At 39.9% G+C, this 24,876-nt stretch overlaps 1 protein-coding gene across 2 annotated transcripts in view; it reads left to right on the top strand.

Annotated features, from left to right (window-relative positions):
* ephb2a (eph receptor B2a) overlaps positions 1-17,584 on the top strand; it is a gene marked incomplete at both ends in the record, with an annotated part of 40,316 nt that extends 22,732 nt beyond the window's left edge. For both annotated transcript variants that reach the window (XM_084068211.1, XM_084068212.1), the window contains 13 exons: positions 6,890-7,045; positions 7,516-7,851; positions 8,081-8,205; positions 9,013-9,175; positions 9,659-9,767; positions 11,650-11,714; positions 11,945-12,067; positions 12,415-12,662; positions 13,305-13,520; positions 14,010-14,159; positions 14,626-14,819; positions 14,922-15,077; positions 17,476-17,584. In XM_084068211.1, the coding sequence (XP_083924337.1) occupies positions 6,890-7,045; positions 7,516-7,851; positions 8,081-8,205; positions 9,013-9,175; positions 9,659-9,767; positions 11,650-11,714; positions 11,945-12,067; positions 12,415-12,662; positions 13,305-13,520; positions 14,010-14,159; positions 14,626-14,819; positions 14,922-15,077; positions 17,476-17,584 (2,150 nt within the window). The remainder of the gene's footprint in view (positions 1-6,889; positions 7,046-7,515; positions 7,852-8,080; positions 8,206-9,012; positions 9,176-9,658; positions 9,768-11,649; positions 11,715-11,944; positions 12,068-12,414; positions 12,663-13,304; positions 13,521-14,009; positions 14,160-14,625; positions 14,820-14,921; positions 15,078-17,475) is intronic.
* Positions 17,585-24,876: the final 7,292 nt, after the last annotated feature.

The following is a 24,876-nucleotide window of genomic DNA, read 5'->3' on the forward strand; positions in this document are numbered from 1 at the left end:
ATGGATGTGATTTGGCTCCGTACTTTGACCAAATCCCTTTGCCCAATATAGCCGATCTATTAGCTCACAACTTGTCTCAACATGACGGGCTAATGTTCCCCCCAGAATATGGATACAGGGGTTCAAGTGGTACATGCAACCTTGGAGGGTTTATACATTTTTAATCAGCCCAACCACTTAACAATATATACTTGGGGTCCCCCTGGGCTCTATACTACAAGGATAACACAAAAGGTCCTAGGGACTTGCTCCCATTGTGGTCCTATAATCTTAGATTACTTTTCACTTCTCTACATCATCTGTCACATAATTTAGTCACACATTAATATACCCTTTGTTTTAGTGCTATGGCTGCACAAGTCATCAGTCTTCTTTCATCCTGTCACCATCTACTGTAGGGTGTGATTCAAATGAAAGTGTCATGCTGTGGTGGGGGGCACACTGGTGGATTACCGGTTAGTGCGGTTGACCACATACAGTAAGTAACTGGTTCAATTCTGGCAAGAAACCTGTGTTGCATGTTCTCTCTGTTCTTCTCTGTCCTCAATTTCCTGTCTCTATACTATACAAAATAAATTGATAAAATGATTAAGAAAATGGATCATCTAAAAAAGAAAAGAACAAAAAAAGGCTGGCCCCTGTTGCATCCTCGTGGGATACAGTTAATGAAAGTGGTGAGTGCGGCTGTGGTATGGAACCTAACGATAAGAGAAGTGGCCACATGGCTGGTGAAATCCCACGACTGGCTGGAGAATTAATTTTGTGGAAAGTGAATGAGGAGTCGTCATTAACCGCTTAAACCCTATACTTGGTTGAGGTGAGACCCCCAGGGCTCTGTACTTTTCTGTTTTCGCTCTTCGCTCTATAATCTCACAGATTGTACGTAGATGTGCTATTGGTTAACAATTAATGTACAGTAAATCAGACGTAATTCTCCAGAATATCTGCTGTTATGTGTTCTGACAGTGTGTTGTTAATGTTGTGTTTTCCGTACCTGGTGGAGCAACAAGTCAGGCCCAGTTTATCATTTGACCTTTGTGGAGTGTCACGGTCGGTTAGGTCTTTCATAAGGGCAAAGTGAAATACCGGTGAGTCGGTATGACACGTCGTGTCATCTCAATTTACAATTACTATCCCCTAAATCATGAATTTAGGGCATTTAACAGACACTCTTATCCAGACTTAGAAGTGCAAGATCAGAGTAAATGACGTGAACCCTATATTCTACAAACGACAGGGTAAATGGTCACGTAAGTGGAGTGCAGTGCAAAGGAAAACAAAGTAACTCGGATACCAGGTAAAAAACATAACCTAGTGTTTGAATAAGCAACATGCAATGTAAATAACATTGTCAAGCAAACAATGTATGTGAACAAGTAACCGACATACATCTCATTGATTAATTAACATTTGTATTGACAAAAATGCATAATGAAGAAATATTTGTACTGTACATATCTGTCAAAAGGATAAAGCACAAAGAAGCCTGAGAACTTATTCCCATCTGCATAGTACAACTATAGCATCTATTAAAAGTAGAAAATGAGAGAGAAAAGAAGAAAGGATGTAATGGAAGTAATGAGGAGTCCTAGTATAGGAGGCGAGTTTGAGGTGAGTTTTCAGGCTGTGGCCGAAAATGGGAGGGACTTAATTATCATATTATGTATATGGGAAGAAACTAGCTGCTGTAACACACTTTAGCTTTTCTGTGCACCCACAGGGATCAGTCTCCAGCAGTCAATTATCAACGTGTCTTTGAGCAAGACATTTAATTGCTGTAGTGTGCAGTTGTGAAAAGTCCAGACTGCTAGTCTAATTAAACTGGGTATCTCCCAAGAGTGGGTGATGGGAATATGTGGGGCGTTCTCTCCCTGCAGGATACCGTTTGACCACCGAGGTCACTCACGTATTTAGGTGTGCCACATAAACACAAATGTAATTGTGCTGTTGTTGTTGCTGCATGTCAACTCTAAGTCAGTCAGTGACAAAGTCTGTATCACTGCACTGCAACTGCTGTCTTTATAAAACAAATATAGTATTATTTATTTTAGTCTTCCTGTTTTGACAATGATGGATTACAACTTTAGATCCAAATGTGCTTTATGCACCCAATGCAACAGCTTGATGTAAAAATCGTATTATGGACTCTGCTGTTGAAATGCTGTCCTCTGTGATTTTATTTCAACTTATTGACTATGATTGATCAACTGAGACATTTGAAACTGACATAGCAATATTTTGATTTGGGAAGTTCTAGACAGTTCATTTTCAATGTACATATACTTTAGATAAAATGCTTCAATAATCTGTTTGACTGTATGGCTTTAATGAATACTGTATAGGGAAATGGGCTGGAAGCTCCAGACAATAGTGAAACATGAAAGATGAATGAATGAATACTGTGTTGAGATGAACCCATTGATGCAGGACAAAGACAATGGAGAGATGACATTTCAGACAGTGTCAGACTGTCAGACAAGAGTGTCCACAGTGATTTTTGTCTAGACTATGTTTTGCCCCGTCCGTCCGTCCGTCCGTCCGTCCGTCCGTCCGTCCGTCCGTCCGTCCGTGCGTGCGTGCGTCCATCCGTGTGTCTGTCCGTCCGTCGTTGAACAGCTAAAATCCGGCACCGTTGGCCTGATCAACCTGAAACTGTGCACACACTCCCTGCAAGCTAGAGCAGAACCTCTGCCCCAAAACTTTTCACACCAGCCTGTTATAGCGCCACCAGGAGGCCAATTTTTGCAAAACATTTCTTTTTATATTTCTCATACAGATTTTGTCCAAACATCACTCAAATCGGTACACAGCATCTCTATAGCCCGTAGCACTTGCCGTAGCACTTGCACTTGCCCTAGCCTTGACGACCTTGCAGGCTTATATTAGACTGATGATAGGTTCTTCGTTTACCTATGATCCTAGATTACTATTGCTATGCATTTGATGTGTAACCTTGTTTTTTTCCTTGCTTACTGTAAATTGCTTTGGATTAAGAGCATCTGCTAAATGCTTAAATTGTGAATTGTATGTGATCAAGATGTTGTTTGTTAAAGTTTGCAGGAGTAGTTCACTTTGAACAAAATTCCTCAAATCATGATCGCAGCATCAGTGACGAACTATGTACATAATAATCCCCACCTAATGTCCATCGCAACTAAACCCATCATCATGAAACTTACCTAAACACTCCAACTACGCCACTAAAGAACCTCCACCCAAAAATTGTCTCACTATAACAAGCCACTTCACATAAACAATACAATTACTGTAACAGTAAGTCAAACACAAAACTATATTCTACACTCCCACAAATCAACATATTGTGCAAAAACTTCATCAACAATCCCTCAACTTCTTCCGATTCCACTCACCTCTATAATGACTGAATTCCGAACATTGCTGGCCCACAATAACCTACCTGACCTGGCGGAAAACTGTGCCCCGAGGAGCTTTTTTTTTATTTTTTATTTATTTTAATTTAGAGTAGCCAATTATTTTTACCCCTGTTTCTCCCAAATGTAGTCGTTATGCCAATTAAGTCATAATTTAGGAGCTTGCGCATTTGAAACTGACAGAGCTATATTTTGATTATGGAAGTTCTCTAGACAGTTCATATCCGGCATACACATACTATTGATATAATGCTCCAATATTCTGTGTGAATGTATGGCTTTAATTAATATTGTATGTAGGAAAATGGACTGGAAGCTCCAGACAGTAGTGAAACATGAAATATGGATGAATGAATACTGTGTTGAGAGGAAACCATTAATGCAGAACAAAGACAACGGAGAGATTTCAGACAGTGTCAGACTGTCAGACAAGAGTGTCCACAGTGTTTCTGAATATCAAACTATGTACAATAGAATAGAATAGAACCAACTCTTCACACCAACAATGTAATACCACTCAACTATCTTCCAGTACATTGTCCATATAATTTACAAAACAAATTCCTCGTAGAGAACTGGTAAAAAATGCACTGCTCAAAATAATTAAGGGAACACTTTGATCCCTTCATTCTTTTGAGCAGTTTTTGTTAGCAGTATGTACACAGTTCATGAAAACTCAAAATAATTAAGGGATCAAAGTGTAACTACATTTCTTTGAGCAGTATATATAGAAATCTGATTAAGATTTCAATAAGGTCTTATGGACATCTATCTGTCTGTCTGTCTGTCTGTCTGTCTGTCTGTCTGTCTGTCTGTCTGTCTGTCAGGTCTGTCTGTCTGTCTGTCTGTCTGTCTGTCTGTCTGTCTGTCTGTCTGTCTGTCTGTCTGTCTGTCTTTTTCTTTCTTTTTTTCTTTCTTTCTTTCTTTCTTTCTTTCTTTCTTTCTTTCTTTCTTTCTTTCTTTCTTTCTTTCTTTCTTTCGTTCTTTCTTTCTTTCTTTCTTTCTTTCTTTCTTTCTTTCTTTCTTTCTTTCTTTCTTTCTTTCTTTCTTTCTTTCTTTCTTTCGTTCTTCCTTCCTTCCTTCCTTCCTTCCTTCCTTCCTTCCCTCCTTTGAACCCATTTCAGATCCTTCCCTCTCAGAACAATAGTGCCTGGATGAGTGAGCAGTGAGCAGGACAATCCCAGACTTCCCTACCTAATCCTCATATTCCCGCCGCAAACAACAGAGCTGACAGGGTCTAGAGGAATCACGTTGCGCGTCACATCCATAAGCTGACCTTTTTGAGATGCTGCGTGCAGACTTGTATGACTAAACATATGCTGTCTTGTATGAGCACAGGAACACATTGGCTAGTGTAGAGAGCAAAGCTGCATTCCGATTTAAATCCGGGATGTATCAGTGCTACAGCATGTTCAGAACCTGGGCCAAGTGCATGGTTCTGCATTTTACAGTGGCTGGATCAAGCGTTGTTTGTTTCCTTTTGCATGCGACCGCACCCAGAGTCAAAAAGCTATCACGTTGGGGTGGCGATGGCCTAGTGGTTAGTACCACATATAGGCTGAAATGTGAGTCGCGGGTTCGATTCCCGAGCCCAATAGCCTTTGCACATCACTCCCCATCTTTCTCTCTTTTGTTTTCTATCAATCTACACTGTAATATCCAAATAAATGCAGAAAAGCACATAAAATATCGTATCGTAAAAATAGCTATCACTGCACACTGCACAATTTAGTTGCAGTACAGTGTGTGCATGTGTGCGTTTCTCCTCACTGAGATTTGTTTCTGTGGACCGTTCTGAACGAATTGTTCAAGCATGAGGTCACCAGCTGCCTGGGGCAACAACACGTTGTCTGTGACAACCTGTTGCTGTGGTGGTCTTGTGTGCATCCCCACGATGTGGCCCAATGCACTCAGCGGGGGAGCAGACCTCCTCCATCATCGTCCAATATGTGTGTCTCTGTCTACACCAGTGGTGGGAAAAGTAATGAAATGTTTTACTTAAGTAAAAGTATCAATACTGCAATATAGAAATACTATAAGAAAGAAGTAAAAGTCTGGAATAAAAATTTGACTTGAGTAAAAGTACAAAAGTATTGCTATCAAAATGTACCAAAGTACCAAAAGAAGTACTCATTATGCAGAATGTCCCATTTTACAAGTTTTCTAAAAAAATGTAAAAAATAATAGTTTGAAAAAAGCATATCTCACAATGCGTTGCATCGCGATGCATTGTGAGCTTCAACCGGCCGAAATGTATAGGGCTGAAGTGGTTAATGTATGGTTTGTAATAATAATCAAAATCTACAAAGTAACTAATAACTAAAGTTTTCAAATAATTGTAGAGGAGTAAAAGCTAAAAGTACAATAAAAAAAAGTATATATATACTCCAGTAAAGTTAAAAGTACCTAACACACACACACACACACACACACACACACACACACACACACACACACACACACACACACACACACACACACACACACACACACACACACACACACACACACACACACACACACACACACACACACACGTATTCATGTGGGCTCACAATCTTCACCATTCATAGATAGACTTATGAGCTGAAATGAATGCTGCAGGATTGTTACAGCGTTTACAGTAACAAGTATAGTCCTCTAATCAATGTTTGCAGAGAATTTAACTCTGAGAGTGTACAAATGCTATCAAATGTACCCTTGTGGGTATAATTGGTCACATTTGCACAATCTCAGTTGCAAATGGATAATACAAAAAAACAAATGGATAAAATGAACACTGAGGAGGATTTAACTGTGTAGGCACTATTGATTATTGACTATTGATTTCCAGCTTGACCCATTTTAGTCCAGTAACATAATGAATGTGTGTTCTAGTAGCCTACGTGTCAATATTGACAGTGTGTTACACAATATCGATGGACATAATCAGGGCAGACAAGAAAGTTTCTCGACTCACTGCGCCACCCAAACGTTTCTGTAGGTTAATGTGTCAAGTATAGGATAAGCTTCAACTCCTAGATCAGTCACCATTTGGACATCAATAGGCTACATGTCATTGTCTGTTCATACTGTAGCTTCGGCCATTTATCATACACAAACATAGACCATTTTGCTGTTGATAGCTTTATTCTTTCTCCATAGTCATTCAAATATGACAGAATGTATCTGAATAATTGCGTCAATATGTTGGCTACACATATTTCTCTGTCTATTTTTGGCTAGACTTAATCTGCATTTTAAAGCATTGAACCGTAATAAAAAAATAATATTGAAATTAATGGAGTCTAATGGTTTCATTGAAAATCAAACAAACCAAAGTAATGCTGTAGAAAATGGTTGCCATTCATGTTAAATATACCATGAGCCGTAGTCAATGGCAAACCCTAGTCAATGCAAAATTACATTGTGCACTCTCAGCTTTACATGAGGATTCTTTACAGTGCACTGGTTATGTCCACTGTCACGTTATAATTCAATGTCACTGTCCCTTGCAGCTTGCTTGCCGGGGTACTTCAAGACCTCACAGGGGGACCACAACTGTCTGCAGTGTCCCATCAACAGCCGCACCACTAGTGAGGGAGCCACCAACTGCGTGTGCCGCACCAGCTACTACCGTACCGACTCTGATCCACAGCAGATGCCTTGCACCAGTATGTATAATTATACTATTAGCCCCCTTCCCCACTCCCTCAAGAGGCCTTGCCTTGTAAATAAGAACTTGTTCTTAATAAGCTTGCCTGCCTCTGTGCAAAAAAAATAAAATAATCCAGTATCTATACAAACAGAATTGGCTGTGTGCATAGTAGAAAGCAAGGCAGGGAGAGTGATCATTGTCGCTGCACTAGCAACTCCTACAGTCTGGTGGGGTTGAGTAGGACGAAGGTGCCACGTCCTCCCAGTCGGGGCTCCTCACTGGTGAAGCAGTAGGGTACAATAGCAGTCGCAAAACAGAAATGTGTGGGGAGGATTTATAGGTGTAATAAATTGACGAAATTAGTAAAAATAAGTAGCTACTCTACATTATGGAGTAAGAGGAGAAAAAAACAAGAAAACGCAAGCTTTGTAAATGGCACATGGGCTACTCTCATATCATAGCTCTTATTCCCCCTATTCCTTGCAGCTATTCCATCAGTGCCGCAGAATGTCATCTCTATAGTGAATGAGACATCTCTGAAGCTGGAGTGGACTGCGCCGCTGGAAGGCGGTGGCCGTGAGGACGTCGTCTACAACATCATCTGCAAGAGCTGCGGTGCCGGGCGAGGTGGCTGCACCCGCTGTGGCGACAACGTGCAGTTCGTGCCACGCCAGCTCGGTCTGACCGAGACGCAGGTCCACATCAGCGACCTCCTGGCCCACACCCAGTACACGTTCGAGATCCAAGCCGTGAACGGGGTGTCGGACCAGAGTCTCTACTCGCCGCAGTATGCGGCTGTCAACATCACCACCAACCAAGCTGGTAGGTCGACTCTGAAGTCGGCGCTGACCCGTGAGGGTCCAATTAACACATTTGCTGTGCAAGAAGAAGCACCATTTGCTGACTCTGCTAACTCTCCTATATTGAACGCCTGGTTGCTCTTGTCAGCATTGTCTTGGCCCAGTCTATCTGTCTGTCTAGGGCACATCATGTTTTCTCTCATGCTTTTGCCTGTCCTAACTTTCTGTCTCTGGGTCTTTGACGTTCTCAGCACCATCAGCCGTGTCCATTATGCACCAGGTCAGCAGAACCCCCAATAGCATCACTTTATCCTGGTCACAGCCCGACCAGCCAAATGGACTCATCCTGGACTATGAGCTCCAATACTATGACAAGGTATTGTCAACCAGGTCTTTTGTCCAATATGCACTTTGAGCAGTTTTTTTTATAATCATGAGTCAATGAGGCTTTGTGGCATATTTTATCCACTGATTTGACTTATATTTTTATGTGAAAATGTTCTGTGTTGATTCTACCCCCCCCCCCCCCCTAGAATCTAGCTTTTGTTTGGCTTATGTCTATTAAGCATACACATGAAAACTAGTAGTTTCTTGCATTTCGCATTTAATACAGATATTTACAACAAAAATCTGGTTTTCAGACCAGCACTGAAAACTGGTCTGACGCAGGGCACGCAACTCAGACAGGGTGCAATGTCACGCATCGAATACCAATCAAAGCCTCATCAAAGACATGCATAAACATTTGTTATGCAGGCCAAAGAAAATGCTAGAATGTGATTCTAAGTATGTCATATTGTCATATATATTAATGAGGGTTTGTTTTGGGATATTTTGGGCCGAGAAAAACACTTGACATTTATACATTTATTGAACAGAGATGATTTATCTGAGGATTGACAGTAAACTACACCATGGGACTTCATGGGGTGTATGCAATGGGCCTTTAATTAGTTGAGCTGTGCACAAAGCTGTTATGTAATGAGGCTGTCCACCAGAAGCCACTGAAAATGTAAAACATTAAGTTGAAACACAGCACTGCGGCTCAACTATGCACACCTCAGGTTTGCCTTTTTAGTCTGACTTTCAAAAGAAATTTGACTTTGTAAATGTGACCGTGTCAGGTTATCATTTTGTGTAGATGTAACTATGGGGAACCTGAATGAGCCCATCTATGTTTCAGAACCAGGCAGAGTGGAACTCCTCTGTGGTGAGGAGTCAGACCAACACTGCAGTCATAAGAGGGCTGAGGCCTGGAGCTATATACGTCTTCCAAGTGCGAGCTCGGACTGTGGCCGGATTTGGACGATTTAGTGGCAAGATGTACTTCCAAACTATGACTGAAGGTATGCTGAAGATCTCTTTGTCTCAAAGGTTTTCAAGAGAAGGAGGAATTCCAGTTTAATGTGGGATATAATAGCAACGTTTAACACAAATTGTTTTTTTCAGTTATTTAATTATTCCATTGAATCATTTGAATGCAGTTTATTTTAATTCAGCTGTATTGTGTCCTGTCAGCCAGGATGGCTCTGAATTTGTCTCAGGTCGCTCAGGTTTGACGCAGGGCTGGAAATTAGGTACACATACAGTAGAGTACAGTATAGACACACATTATTATAAGTCATACGATACACGCATCAGTCCAACAAGTGTCCTGAGAGGACGATTTTTCCTGAGCATGTATGCACACACTATGCATTATATATACATAAACGGCACGCTGACATAGTGTTCATGTTAGCCTATTTTGAGAATCTCAGATATAAATGAGGATTGTGCAGTTTGTTGTCTTTTGATCAGTCAGAAAACCTTACTGTTTTTATTTGCAGAGGAATATAATTCCAACATCCAGGAGAAGCTGCCTCTGATCATTGGCTCAGCTGCTGCAGGCGTGGTCTTCATCATCGCCATCACTGTGCTCATCATTGTCTGTAACCGGTCAGTCACGCAGCACGACGTCGGTCATAAGCAGATGCCATTATTACCACTACCAACACACATGCATGTTCTGTGTTTTTACGAGGACAAAAACAAGCGTTTTCTTCCAGTATATCATCGCTGTCAGATGGAAACCAAAACCAAAATGCCCCAAAACCATTACTTTTCAGGAAATTCAAAGAAGATGTTGTCTGCCTTGCTTTGCAAACCCTTAGAGCAGATTTGTGTTCATGACAGATGTGTACCTGTACTCAGGGGCACTTCAGTGAGCTTGCAAGCATGCTTGCACATGTGCTGCCTTCCTGGACAAGGCAGTCCAGGCACTGGACTTCTAGTTTGAGGGCAGTAATCTGGCACACTTGGCCTAGAATAACCAAGCAGTGTTTTCTATGAGTTCCACATATCCGCTAACAAAATCTCCCATCAACTCTAAGAGCCCAAGTATTGTCAGCTGAAACCTCCATGGCTAGCGTGGCCGTGGGTATAGTGTCTCTGGTGTATATATATATATATATATATATATATATATATGTATATATATATATATATATATATATAGAGAGAGAGAGAGAGAGAGAGAGAGAGAGAGAGAGAGAGAGAGAGAGAGAGAGAGAGAGAGAGAGAGAGAGAGAGAGAGAGAGAGAGAGAGAGAGAGAGAGAGAGAGAGAGAGAGAGAGAGAGAGAGAGAGAGAGAGATATATATATATATATATATAATGTCCCTCTTTTACATCCCTTTTTAGTCTGTTAGCGCCTGAACCTGGTGATATGCGCTTCAATGAACGCACCTTTCAAGTTACAGCTGTTCACAGCTCACAGAAAACTAACTACGACATACAGTAGTTTGCCTGAATTGATATCGTAGAGAGGACATATTATATAAATGATCATAAGGATTATTCCCCAAATAGAATTCACACTTTAAATAGCATAGATTGTTTATTCTTTGGTTCATGTATGTAGGGCGCTTGCGTGTGCATGTGTGTGTCCGCTGTCTGACCCCCATATGGGAGACACAGGTTTGAATCCAGGTCGAGACAGGGCTGGACAAAATTTGCATTCAATGCCGTGGCCAGTTCACTTCTGATGTGGAACAAAAGTGTCTCATCTAAGTTATTTTCATCCCTTTTGCTTATTAGAATTCATTTCAGCATTACATTTTAACATCAGTTCATTAATTAACATGGTTAGCAGTCTCTCTAATGCGTAATTGTGCATGCAGCCTCTTTCACACAGCTACACTGCAGTTACAGTCAGCCTAAACCCATAATGGCTTCATTTAATAGATTACAGTCAGGGCTGTCCACAGAAATAGCTGGGGGTCCCTGAAAAGATCCAGTGCATGGGTCCTCCCCAAATCTGCTTTACTTAAAGGACGACTTCACCCATTTTCAACCTATCCTCATATAATAGGTCCTCACTAATGCTCATGATAAAATTGGTACCATTTTTTTCTACTCAGTCTGTGTCTCAGAGGAGGGCTGTGGACAGTTCAGAAACCCGTCTACCAGTGACATCATCGATGGGGAATCTAATAGAAGCTAATAGAAACTGCAGACTTTGTATTCATGGAAAGTTGCAATGCAATAATAGAAGCCATTGTTCACGTGTTAATAAAAATCTAAATTCAAAATTGAAATATATATATGTTTTTTTTAATCTTTCCTAATGATGATGTCACTGGTAGACCGGTTTCTGAACTGTCCAGAGCCCTCCTCTGAGACACAGACTGAGTAGAAAAAAATGGTACCATTTTATCATGAGCATTAGTGAGGACCTATTATATGAAGATAGGTTGAAAATGGGTGAAGTCGTCCTTTAACAAGATTTGAACTCCACTGAGCATACTTTTATACTTGTTCTTTCTGTGTGTCCATAACAGAAGGGGATCAGATAGACCAGAATCTGAGTACACAGACAAGCTTCAACACTACACCAGTGGTCACTGTAAGTCACATGCTTTAAAACAAACTAAATGTTGTATTTTAAGTAGTTTTGCAAATGTTGTGCTTGAGTTTCAGTTATTGTTGTGGGGGAAATTATAGAAAAGCTATCCATAGTTTCCTCTATGTTTCTAGATAGGAGTTGAGGGTATAAAGATCATTTTAAAACCTTTTTTCCACAGTGTTCTCTATACCTACAGTAAACTGGTTACTTCTGACACTACTTTGTCCCAGTGTCACCAGGAATGAAGATCTACATTGACCCCTTCACATATGAGGACCCAAATGAGGCCGTCAGAGAGTTTGCAAAGGAGATTGACATCTCCTGTGTGAAGATTGAGCAAGTCATTGGTGCAGGTAAAATTGCAATGCGTCCCATACTGCAGGCTGCTACATACACATGGTGTAGTGATTCTTAGATGCATTAGAAGAACACCAGAAATGTAAGACATCTATGTCTCTATGTTGAAATAAATGCATCCATATAATACGTTTCCGCAGTATTTCAAGGATCATAGTGTTTAGAAGATGTTCCTGGGAATGGAGGAAATGCTTTAGGACAAATGCCAGTACAAGAGGCAGACTTGATACACTTGTGCCAAATTTCTTGTGCACACGTGGTACTTCCACTCATTTTCTTTGTGCTGGTACTTTACCATTTGCGTACGTACAAATCAGTCATCGTCTCATCTCTTTCACTATAGGAGAGTTTGGAGAGGTGTGCAGTGGAAACCTGCGTCTGCCTGGGAAACGAGAGATTCTAGTGGCTATTAAGACACTCAAGGGGGGCTACACAGATCGCCAGAGGCGGGACTTCCTGAGCGAGGCATCCATCATGGGCCAGTTTGACCACCCCAACATCATCCACCTGGAGGGAGTGGTGACCAAGAGCAGCCCTGTCATGATCATCACAGAGTTCATGGAGAACGGATCCCTGGACTCCTTCCTCAGGGTAAAGCATAATATATACTTCATTGTACAGCCACGTCGCTCGCTGAAAAGAACCCAGCGTTCAACTAAAACACTAGACGCATGCTTTGGAAGTGAGGTTTAAGTGAATGTAGGGCTTACAACTCTGAATCAGTAAAACCACCATGGGTTCTGTCTGTGTCCTCTGTGTGTAACATTATCCACTTGTCTTTGGAACAGCTCAAGGATTTGCTTCTAGATTACATCATCACTACAGTGCAGTCTTGTCACTCTTCTGTTCAGCTCAAGCACTTATAACATGGTGGCCCTCTTTTTAGACATAAAAAAAAAAAAACATTTTCAATATTTTTAAAAATACAGAAATCGGCTATTGCTACATGTAGATTGGCTATTATTGCTATTTGTCACAAAGTAGTGCTTTAGGAGTTAAGGAGATATCTGTTAGAATTCACAATTTAAAACGGAGCCCTGATGAAGATTAAGTCAAAATATTGGCAGTAGCCCAAATAAATATAGGCCTATTATAATAAATATAATATCAATATCGAGGCGTATACAGGTTAAATAAAAATGGTCATCATGGCCAACTCTATCAATTACTTTATCATCTATTTTAAATTATTTTCAAATACAATTTTGCTTTTGCTTTTCTTTTTTTCTTTAGCAAAATGATGGGCAGTTTACAGTGATCCAGTTAGTGGGCATGCTACGTGGCATAGCAGCAGGGATGAAGTACCTGTGTGATATGAACTATGTTCATCGAGACCTTGCGGCACGGAATATCCTGGTCAACAGCAATCTGGTGTGTAAGGTGTCTGACTTTGGCCTGTCGCGCTTCTTAGAGGACGACACCTCAGACCCCACCTACACCAGCGCTCTGGTGAGTCACTGCTGTGCATTTAGTGAAAACAAAAGTACTGCTTGTCCCCATTCATATTCTCATGTTTGCTAAGTAAATTGGAGTTAAAAGAAGGCCTTTATTGTTGTTCAGCTAGACTTTTAAAATCAATCTGTGCCTTAAAATGTATTAAAAATTAAAATGCAACTTTGACAAAAGTATAAACCATGTAATAAAGCTCACTTTGTTAACGACCTAACTCAAGCAAGTTTCCTAGCATACTGAAATGAATGGAATCCAATGGCTTCCTTGAAAATCACACAATGGTATGCTTTGGACAATGGTCTACAGTGATGTCAAGTATACTGTATGAGTCGTACATAGCGAAATACTCAGTGTTAAGTAATTTGTACACTCTCAGATTGACAGGGGATTTTACATTGTAGTCAATGGACACATGCCAGATCACTTCACTGGTCATTTAATTCAAAACATTGGCAACAAAAATACTTCACACTGTATCTTCACCAGGGCGGGAAGATCCCCATTAGATGGACAGCTCCTGAGGCCATTCAGTACAGGAAGTTCACTTCCTCCAGTGACTGCTGGAGCTACGGCATCGTCATGTGGGAGGTGATGTCCTACGGAGAGAGGCCCTACTGGGATATGAGCAACCAAGATGTGAGTGTGACCTGAAGGAAGATTTAACGTACTAAAGTCTAAACAAAATCTGAACAAAATACAAAATGATATAGAACATTGGCTCTCAAAGTGGGGTCCGGGGCCAACCAGGGGTCCTTGAAGGGGTTCCAGGGGGTCCCAAGTGAAATTAGTTAATATAAATTAAATAAAATATATCAGTTTGACCGCTTTATATATATCAGCTATATGAAAATATCTGATTTACAAGCACACAATGCGTCGCATTGGACCTCGTTATGAGCTTGTTGATCGTCTATTTTCAAAAGAACATTTTGGAATATTTTTGAAACTTTTTAACAACACAAATCTTGTGTCTCGCACAAAATATTTTCAAGTGGGAACTGCGGCCAAATACATATTATTTTGGGGGTCCTTGACATAAAAACACTAATATAGAATAATAATTGTCTCTTTTTTAAATACTGTCTTTTTTATTTTGTTTTAGGTGATAAATGCCATAGAGCAGGACTACAGGTTACCGCCCCCTATGGACTGCCCTAGTGCATTGCATCAGTTGATGCTGGACTGCTGGCAGAAGGATCGAAACAACCGGCCCAAGTTAGGCCAGATTGTGAGCACGCTGGACAAGATGATCCGCAACCCCAACACCCTCAAGGCCATGACGCCACTCTCTTCAAGGTATGGCCTTCTTACCATGCCTAAATCTGATTCATTGGTTCCTTCTTGGCCCTGAATTTATTTTGTAGGTCATGAAGTACTATTATTATTCTGTTTCTGCAGTGTTCACTTACCTCTGCTGGACCGCAGTACTCCAGACTTTTCGTCTTTTAGCACAGTTGACGATTGGCTGGAAGCCATCAAGATGGGTCAGTATAAGGAGAACTTTGCCAATGAAGGCTTCACCAGCTTCGATGTGGTGTCCCAAATGACCACAGAGTAAGTCTACTTTTAACTTTTCAACCAAACAGATTCCAACCATTTTAAATTATCTCTTCATTTAGTCGATGTTAGTGTCTCGGGCGGAGATTGTACTGTGCCTGATCCCCATTGTGAAGCATATACTTGCTTAGAATAGTGCTTAATATGCTGTACTCTGGGAGAATATTATGATGGGAACAGAATGTGCAGAGAGTGTACAATTTCAAAAAGGTGAGTTTGAACCACTTCAGAGCTGTGCTGTCTCTGTCTATAAAGTCAAGCTTCATTCTATTAATCTACTTCACTACCATAACCAACCCACTTGGTTATTTAATGGTGATTGATAACATTTTTATGTAGATGAATAACGAACAAAAACTAAAAACTACAGAAAAGCACCCTTCAGGCAGACAGCGCATTTTCTATTATAGGAGTGGTAAGAGGGATATAATACATCCACAGCTCCACAGCTCTTTCAGAACGGTGCAGAATGAAAGCATTGTTTCTTCATAAAAAGCATTATGATTGCGAATTTAAACTTTTATGTCCTACCCGGGTTTCAAATCCTGGTCCCCTGAGCATGTGCCAAAATGACTACTGATGAGCTATAACGGGCAGTCCTTTGGGAAGAGGATGAATTGGATTAGCGATTGCGATTTGATGAGCGATTTGAGCTTCATGCAACACCATTACTTGTCAACTGGCCACCCACAGGATATACAAGAGGAGCAGTTGACTAACTACAACCACTGCTGTTGTGTTACTTATAATGTATTAACATACACCTACCTTACAGATAGTCAAGATAATATATCATTCACACACACACTAAAAAAATAGTATGGGTTGCAGCTTAAAGGAGGAGTTCACCCAAAAAAATACTTATTTTCTATCAATTGCGCACCCTATGAAGCCTTGAATCCATGGATTATTTTTTGTTTTTGTCGCATTCCAAAGCTAATAATTTGATTCCCGTCTCCTACCAGCTAATGTATCCGGTAGGAGACACAAAGTAGATTATTTGTGTCTCCTACCGGAAATACACACGGTCATCAAATTATTGTTTTAGGAATATGCCACAAAAACAAAAATAAATCCATGAAATCAAGGCTTCATGGGGTGTGTAATTGATAGAAAATAAGTAATTTGTTGGGTGAACTCCTCCTTTAACATTCCAAAATGAATGTTTTGTTTATCTCTGTAAGATACGTTTGGTTCCCATGGCTTGTAAACCAATAGAATAACATCGTTGTTACCATGCTTTATCTCTGTGTCGGGTGGGAAATGGCTGAATGTGATGGTAAAATGAATTCATTACTCTACATGAATATTTTATCACTTGACATGACTCTGTCTGACTGGTCTCACTCCACTCAACCACTAAATAAAATATGGTTGCGCAATGAACTGGTAACCACTTGAGGGGGCCTGTGGCAACAGAGGTGTTATGATGCGGATTGTGCGGTTGTAGTGCGACATCTAGTGGCTGAATGTTTCTATTTCACCTTTAACATCTTGTGCCGTAGTCCTGCTAGACTTTGAAGTACATTTTAAACTTTAGTTTGTATATTCACTTTACTCTCATTAAACACTTAAGCCCTATTTTCTAAACATTTCATAAATCTTCAATTTTTCAAATTATGTTTTTCAAAATGATTTAAAAAATATCTCACCCTCAACACGTCACATTGCAATGCGTTGTGAGCTTGTAGATCTTCTTCTTTTAAAATGTTTTCAAAAGTACTAATTTACTTAATGATTACCCACAGCTGTTCAGTTATTGTCATGTCACAAGGAAATATAAGGCTATTTCAGATAAAATTGTAACTTTGGAATCAAGTAGATTTTAACTCATGGTAGCTAACGGCAGCATAAACCTATGCACCATGGACCAGGGCAATGACAAAGTTAGTTAGTATGTAGGATCATTGTATAATCCATCAAAAGTCTTACACAGAAAAAAACAGAACAAACAGGTGCTAGCAGGAGATATAAAAAGGTAACAATAGTTAAAAGTGTCAATGGTGCTCATGGATCAAATGGGATCCAACATGAGAAAAAACAAACTCATATACTACTAGAACACGTGAGAATGGCTAGGCAATTACAGAGCTCTGGGCAGGTCGGTTTTCAGAAGGTGATACTGTAAGCGTTTGATTTGAAGCAATTTGAAAGAAGGTTTAAGGTTGGGGTGCCTGGGGGCTCAGCCAGTTAGTGCATAGACCATGTGTTCCTTGTGAACCGTGAGGACCCAAGTTCAAATCCGACTCCCGGTCCACGCATGTCTCTCCTCTCTCTCTGCCTTTGGCCTCCTTTCTCTAAATTCTCCTAAAAAATAAAGCATGAAAATAAATCCCCACAAAATAAATGAAAAACTGTTAAGGTGTCACTATAGCTGACTGGTCTCTTTCCACAGGGACATCCTTCGAGTGGGCGTTACGCTGGCAGGCCACCAGAAGAAGATTCTCAACAGCATTCAGTGTATGAGGGCCCAGATGAACCAGATTACCTCAGTGGAGGTCTGACCGTGCAGACCTAGACTGGCACACTGTTGTCTTCCCACTCCTTCTGCATCCTTCCACTGGGAACCTCATTGGATCCCACAAAATGTCAGGACTCTCTGAGAGACTATGTACTAACCCCCCTCACCCAACGCAGCCAGCACATTCCTTTATCGTGTTCTGGGTCTTAACATCGCAGTCATACTTCAACCTAAAACTCAGCGCTTCAAACTCACCGATCTGTCTGGGTAGTCCCACATTCCGAACATACCCGCATAAGGAATGCCTTGAACTCTTACAGTTTGTTGAAGGAGGATAATGGGCAATAATGACAATTGCTTATTGAATTACTTGTTGGTAATACAACAAGCAGTAATACATAAAACAATAAAACATTATTGTGAGTTTTTAAGCCATGTTGGTTCTAACAAGCCAAGCACAAAGTATGAATGCTGGAAAAGATACATTTTTCCTAGCTTTCCTAGCATGTTGAGTGTTCACACAGATGCTATGGTATGATTTTGTTTATTAATTGGTATTACTTGGACAAAGACCATGATTGTGTTGCCACCTAGAGGTGAATTGCACGCCGGTGAAGCTAGTGTGGTATCTGCTAATTATTACAGGATCTTGCAGGTAGTGGCAACGATAGGTTTCAGGATGCCGTCAAATGCTAATAAGCTGCTTTTAGGGTTGCAGAAAGTCAAAATAGCAAATACCTTTGCCTGGTAGAGAATGATAGAATAAAATAGAAAATGTCATGGTATCCTTTTACAAATTCAGAGACTGTCGGCATGGTGTCCAGCAGTCTGTACCTTTACCTGTACCTACAGTATTGGTTGACATCCACAGACCCGGTTTAATCTGGTTCCACATGTCAACCATTGGACCAGTCATACCGTTTTGGTTTGGCTAATTTATATTGGCTCCCAGACTGGATTAATGTGAAGGGATTTGCCCTTTAAAAGGGCTTTGATCTACTGTACAAGGAAATCATGTCTGATTGTTTTTTACTGAAAAATGACATCACATTGGCATCATGGACATCAATGCCTACTGTAGGTCATCAGGAGTAGGAATGGATATCATAACAAGTTAAAGTCGTGTGGTTTTGGAAACATCATGAAAGCCTGCATGGTCAATACTGTCTTGAGTTAGAAGTCTGAAAGTGCCATAAACTGGTTCCTCTTTCAGTAGTCAGGTTCACTATGTGTTCTTGTTCAAAATTTGTGGAGATTAGCAAAACAATACTTTATTTTTATCTTCAGAACATGGGGAATCCAAAAATCTATGTTTGCATTTGCACAGACACCTGCATGTCCGCCATATTGGACGTTCAAAATGGCCACCATAAAATACATAATTTGTGATATCTTGGCTTCTAAACAACATAGAAAGTTAATTAAATATACTAATCCAATGTTTTCTGGGTCAAGGAATCCAATAGAGACCTAAAGGATTATGCACAGGGACTTGCAGTAGCGCCACATAGGGGATGGCCAGTGAAATTCAGGTTTACTATGTTAAAAAATATATTTTCGTTAAAAAGTTTGGATTAGAAAAATATACACTTTTGGAATCTTCAGAGCATGAGGAATCCAAAAATCCTTGTTTGCATTTGCACAGATACCTGCATGGCCCACCATATTGTTCAATATGGACGACCTAAAATATATAGCCTAATTTGTGCTATCTTGGATTCTAGACAACCAACCTTAGTTAATATGTTTCCAGGTCAAGGAGTCCAATAAATACCTCAATGTAGTTATTATATAAAAGCAAGAAAACAAATGTAAATGGAAAATATAGTCTTTATATTTGTGTAATATCAACACATCATTGACTTTATTACACCACAGGTTTACAGATGTAAAGAAATGGGTGAAAAACTCCATTGTTTCTGTTGTTTTCAAAGAGAAGAAAAGAAAAGAAGAGGGCGGGGAGAGCAAGGAGAACAATCTATCAGTAATAGAAAACATGTCAAGGATATACAAATGGCATACACCAACAGATACAGTATGTACATGAGATTAGACATAAGGTGCAAGGTGGTGACACTTTGGTAGGTCTACACTAGCAGCAGGTATGTACATGAGATTACACATTAACTTGCAAAAACAGTATTGACAAGTTATAAGATTGAACTATATACAATAATATCATCTATCATTCTTTTACGGCCCTTCATCACTGTTAGGAGGGTCATTTTCAGCATTACAGTCTGCGTCGTTTTCGCAGTCACTTCCAAACAAAGTTCTGTGCAAGTTGTGTCTCCTGCATGAACATCTCTGGGTTGTACAATGGGTTTTGCACTGACATCTGACCAACTCTACAATGGCCTGTGGTGCAGGAGGAACCTTTGTGGTAGTAGGTAGTATCTCACCATGGCTCCATGTTTGAGTGGGTCAAAAAGACTCTGCCACGTCACAGTGGCTTGGCACCACACCCTACTTTGATCATGCACACGTTCAATGTTCTCCTCAAGGGCACCAACGGTAGGAGGCAACTTGCTGCTTTATGCCAGATGTTTGCAAAACAGATACCACCTTAGGTCAGGAATGTTTGTTATATGGATGCCCCTTGGGCAGTACATCATACAAAGTTGGCCAATGCATCATTCACCTCCTGTGTTAGGTCGCCTTCCTCTGTTAGTTTCTGTTAGTGGTCAGATGTCAGTGCAAAACCCATTGGACAACCCAGAGAAGGTCATGCAGGGGACACAACTTTGTTTGCACAGAACTTTGTTTGTGTGGAAGTGACTGCGAAAACGACACAGACTGTCTGTAATGCTGAAAATGACACCCCAGACAGTGATGACGAGCTGTAAAAGAATATTCCTGAATGATAGATCTAGTAGATATTGTATGTATATAGTTCAATCGTTCATACTGTTTTTGCACCTTAATGTCTAATATCATACCTGCTGCTAATGTAGACCTACCAAAGTGTCACCACCTTGCACCTTGTGGCTTTTTTCCCCCTAATTTTTATCGCTCGATTCTGTAACCCCTTTTTCACCCGGTGCCAATTAGCTAAGTGATCCTGGGCACTACACTCCCCCCACCAGCCTAGGGAGGCCAAGGCCGAGCTCATGCCTCCTTCAATGCATGAGAGCCAACTGACCTTCTTGTCACCTGACAGGGGGGAGTTTCCCTGGTTGGACGTAGCGTGTGGAAGGAACACGTTATTCCAACCAGTTCCCTTCCCCTCCATCAGGCGCCCCGGCTGACCAGGGGGAGGAAGTATAGTGACCAGGATTACTACATGTTTTTGTGAGGGTATTAACTACCCTAGGAGACACGGGAGAACATGCAAACTCCACACAGAGTAGGCCCTTTCGCCTTATGTCTAACCTCATGTACATACTGTATCTTTTGGTTTACGCCACTTGTATATCCTTGACATGTGTTCTATTACTGTTAGATCTCCTTGCTCTCCCTGACCCCCCCCCCCTCTTCTTTTCTTTTCTTCTCTTTGAAAACAACAGAAACAAAGGGTTTTTCCACCCATTTCTTTACACCTGTAAACCTGTAAAGTCAATGATGTGTTGATACTACACAACTATAAACACTATGTTTTACATTTACATTTGTTTTCTTGCTTTTCTATAATCCTGAGAACTACATTGAGGTCTGTATTGGACTCCTTGACCTGGAAAATATATTTAATTAAGGTTGGTTGTCTAGAATCCAACGTAGCACAAATTAGACTATATATTTTATGTGGTCCATATTGAACATGCAATATGGCGGCCATGCAGGTATATGTGCAGATGCAAACAAGTATTTTTGGATTCCCCATGCTCGGAAGATTCCAAAAGTGTTATAGTTTTGCTAATCAAAAATTCGTAACAAAAGTATATTTTCTAACATAGTCAACCTGCATTTCCATGGCCATCCCCTAGGGGGCGCTGCTGCAAGTCCCTGTGCACTATCCTTTAGGTCTCTATTGGATTCCTTGGCCCAGAAAACATAGGATTAGCATATTTAATTAACTGTCTATGTCGTCTAGAAGCCAAGGTAGCACAAATTATATATTTTATGGCGGCCATTTTGAACGTCCAATATGGCGGACATGCAGGTGTCTGTGCAAATGCAAACATAGATTTTTGGATTCCCCATGTTCTGAAGATAAAAAAAATGTATAGTTTTGCTAATCTCCACAAATTTTGAACGAAAGTATATTGTTTTACATAGTGAACCTGACTACAGTATCAACTAGCTCTACAACTGAGGTCACAATACGGGATAACGAACAATTTGAAAAGTGAATGAGTTATTACTTCTTACACACTAATCGCTTGGAAAAAGAACGTTTTTAACCTTTAAATTAAATTCCACCACCTTAAAAATCCCATGTATAAATGTTGTGGACCATGCATGTCATTCACTGTGTTTTCACTATCCCCTTTGCAAGAGCTGTGCAGGGTTTGGGTGAGCATTAGGAGACCAAATGTTGCAACTAAAGGTTTTACTACTACTATACCTCGGTTGTAAGATCAAGGGACTACACACTAGGATATTACAAATTGGTTAATAAGCAGGAGATACGATTTAACGGCTGCTGCAATGACATCACATTTTAGTTGCAGTGAAAACAAACTTTTTGTCTTGTATTGTACTGTACATATCGGACGCATTCGACTTTGTGTTGTTCATCAACAGGCCACAGCCATTGAAGCTCAACTAACGACATTCACACAGGTCCAGAGTTACAGTAGCAACAACCTATTGATGTGCAATCTTTATTTCAGTGACTCGGTAACTGTTTGTGTTTGTTAAAATAGTTTTTTTATGTTGGTTTTGTACTTGGTAGCACATGTTTTCTTTTTTTGTTTACGGGAGGGGGTTGATCAACTGATCAGAGATTTTCATGTTGAGGAGACACAAAACTATGTTAGCCAAATTATTCATCTTTTAATGACTGGATGATAATGCTCTACTGTTTTTTAAATAGGGAATCTTAACGTTTGCATACTGTAGGATGGGCACTGTGAATTCTTCTTGGAGAAAATGTTATTTTATGCAAAATTGAGTTATGCCTGTGATCATTTCCACTCACTGTAGAGATTTTTCTATTCTGTTTATGAAAAATACACATTTTCTTGATGGTTCAAATGTGGTTCTGTAAGTGTGAAGCCAGCGGTACTGTAATTGCACAAAAATAGCAGTGTTACAACAGCTCCAAACCAGGATCAGTGATTCTAAATGGAGCCAACCTACCAAAACACTGCACTCTCCAAAATGCTTTTTGTTTGTTTTTACAATGTGATTTTTGATACGTGTCTGTGTTTATATATACAGTGTGTGTGTATATACAGTATGTGTATATACATATATATATATATATATATATATATATATATATATATATATATATATATATATATATATATATACTGCTATTACAATAATTCATTTTTCTCAGTGCAGAAAAGAAAAATGAGAATTTTAACTTTGTCTATACACATCTAGTGTTGATAAGTAGCCTTGTAATATACAAAAGCAAGAAGCTATGCCCAGACATAGTCTTTAAATAAAGATTTTTATAGGGAAATTATGAAACAATTATCATAGGGAGTGTTTGCTTAGGGAGATTATACAATATTGTATATCCTACCTCTTACTCACACTGTACTGGCACAAATCAAGAGTTTACATGCTGGCACACCACTGATTACTATGCTGTAGCTGTACCTGTACCTAAGCCCTGTGGTAAATGGTGGTAAATCATTTCCTTATAACTTTACATTATTTTTGCTTTTGTTTTTATACAAATTTGTGTGTACCATAATGAATACCAAATTTTCACTGGAAATGCAGTACTTTTACTGAGATTGTAGATTGTATTAGAGTGATAATTGTACATGCATTTCTGATTTTAGCTTCCTCCACTAGGATCATGGACTATTTCTGAGTGTGGCCCATTCTTTACAATGGTTACAGAAATCTAGGATAATTCACCAGGTGGCCAGAGTGCAGCGGCATCCCTGCAAACAGAATTAAGCCTGATTTATGCTTTGTCAGACGATGGTGTCCCGCGCCAAAAATAGCCGTGATGTGATGCATTGTGAACTTGTAGATCTGCTATTTTTGATGATGGGAGTATAAATTAGGTATTAGCTTCCACCACTTGTCTCTACTCTCTGTTCGTCAGTGCCATTTTACAAACACAGGAAAAACTCAACTAAACGATATATGTCTTCACTTAAATAGTACTGTGCTCTCTCTATGTACAATTTAACCACTGTATCCCTATTTTATAGTTAGACTATCAGAAAATAGACGATCTACAAACTCACAGCGTGTACATGCAACACGTGAGCTTGTGAATTTAGATCGGCTGTAACAAAATCATAAATAATTGTGAAAAATGTTAATTCCAAAACAGGGACACCAGGGTTGACATGTTTAATGAGTACATAAATGTTTTCCCCTAACATTGTTCATGTTTGCAAAAACTAACAAAAAAATCATTCAACTACACTGTGCTCCTTTCATATGCTGGTCCAATGTTTTGCCGTTCCTCAAAGCCCACACTGTACACTACAGTAACTTTCCTACACTGTCTCACTTTTGCCTGCCTGGCCCGGGGTGACCCTGAAAACATGTTTACACGATGCTGTGGGGAAAAGGCCAGGGCACTGATGAGAAATGTTAAAGGAGCACTAGTGAGGACCATTTCTATGAAGACAGGTTGAAAATGGGTACAGCGCTCCTTTTAAGATACGTCCTGGGCCAGTTCTGTCCAATGCACATAAGATGGTAGAGGTCAAGTGTATATGCAGTAAAATCCTGGGTGTTAGCTCAAAGTTGTAGTATGTAACCAAATGTGCCCTTATGGTCCTTTTGTTTACATTTGCACACTCTCAAATGGATACATTAACGCTGAGGATTTTACTGTGGCATGTTGTAAAAGGGTCAGGGTCACCACTCCTATGTCCTTACCACTGTGGTCTCATTTGGGACATTTAGGACATTTCTTTTCTGTATAAATGTATATTTGACTGCACCCCCAGTGAATGATGTATTGATATTCATTATTTGTAATACTGTTATTGATCTATTTTGTAAAATAAAGAAAAAAAGGGAAAAAAATCAACTAAGACAAAAGAAAAGAAAAAGGAAAATCAAATGGAGTTTTGTAGCAACTGTCTTAAATTAAAATTAAAATAAAAACTGACATTCAATAGCGGTACAGTTATGCTGTATGTTTTTGGGGGACTATCTGACACCAACTATTACTTCCTCCCCTCTTGCAACCTCTAGTGTTCTTTATTTCATATTTCAATGCATATTATTTGATTTTTTTCCTCA

The sequence above is a fragment of the Gymnoscopelus microlampas genome (genome assembly GCF_963454915.1).
Source record: "Gymnoscopelus microlampas genome assembly, chromosome: 10".
NCBI classification, from domain to species: Eukaryota; Metazoa; Chordata; class Actinopteri; order Myctophiformes; family Myctophidae; genus Gymnoscopelus; species Gymnoscopelus microlampas.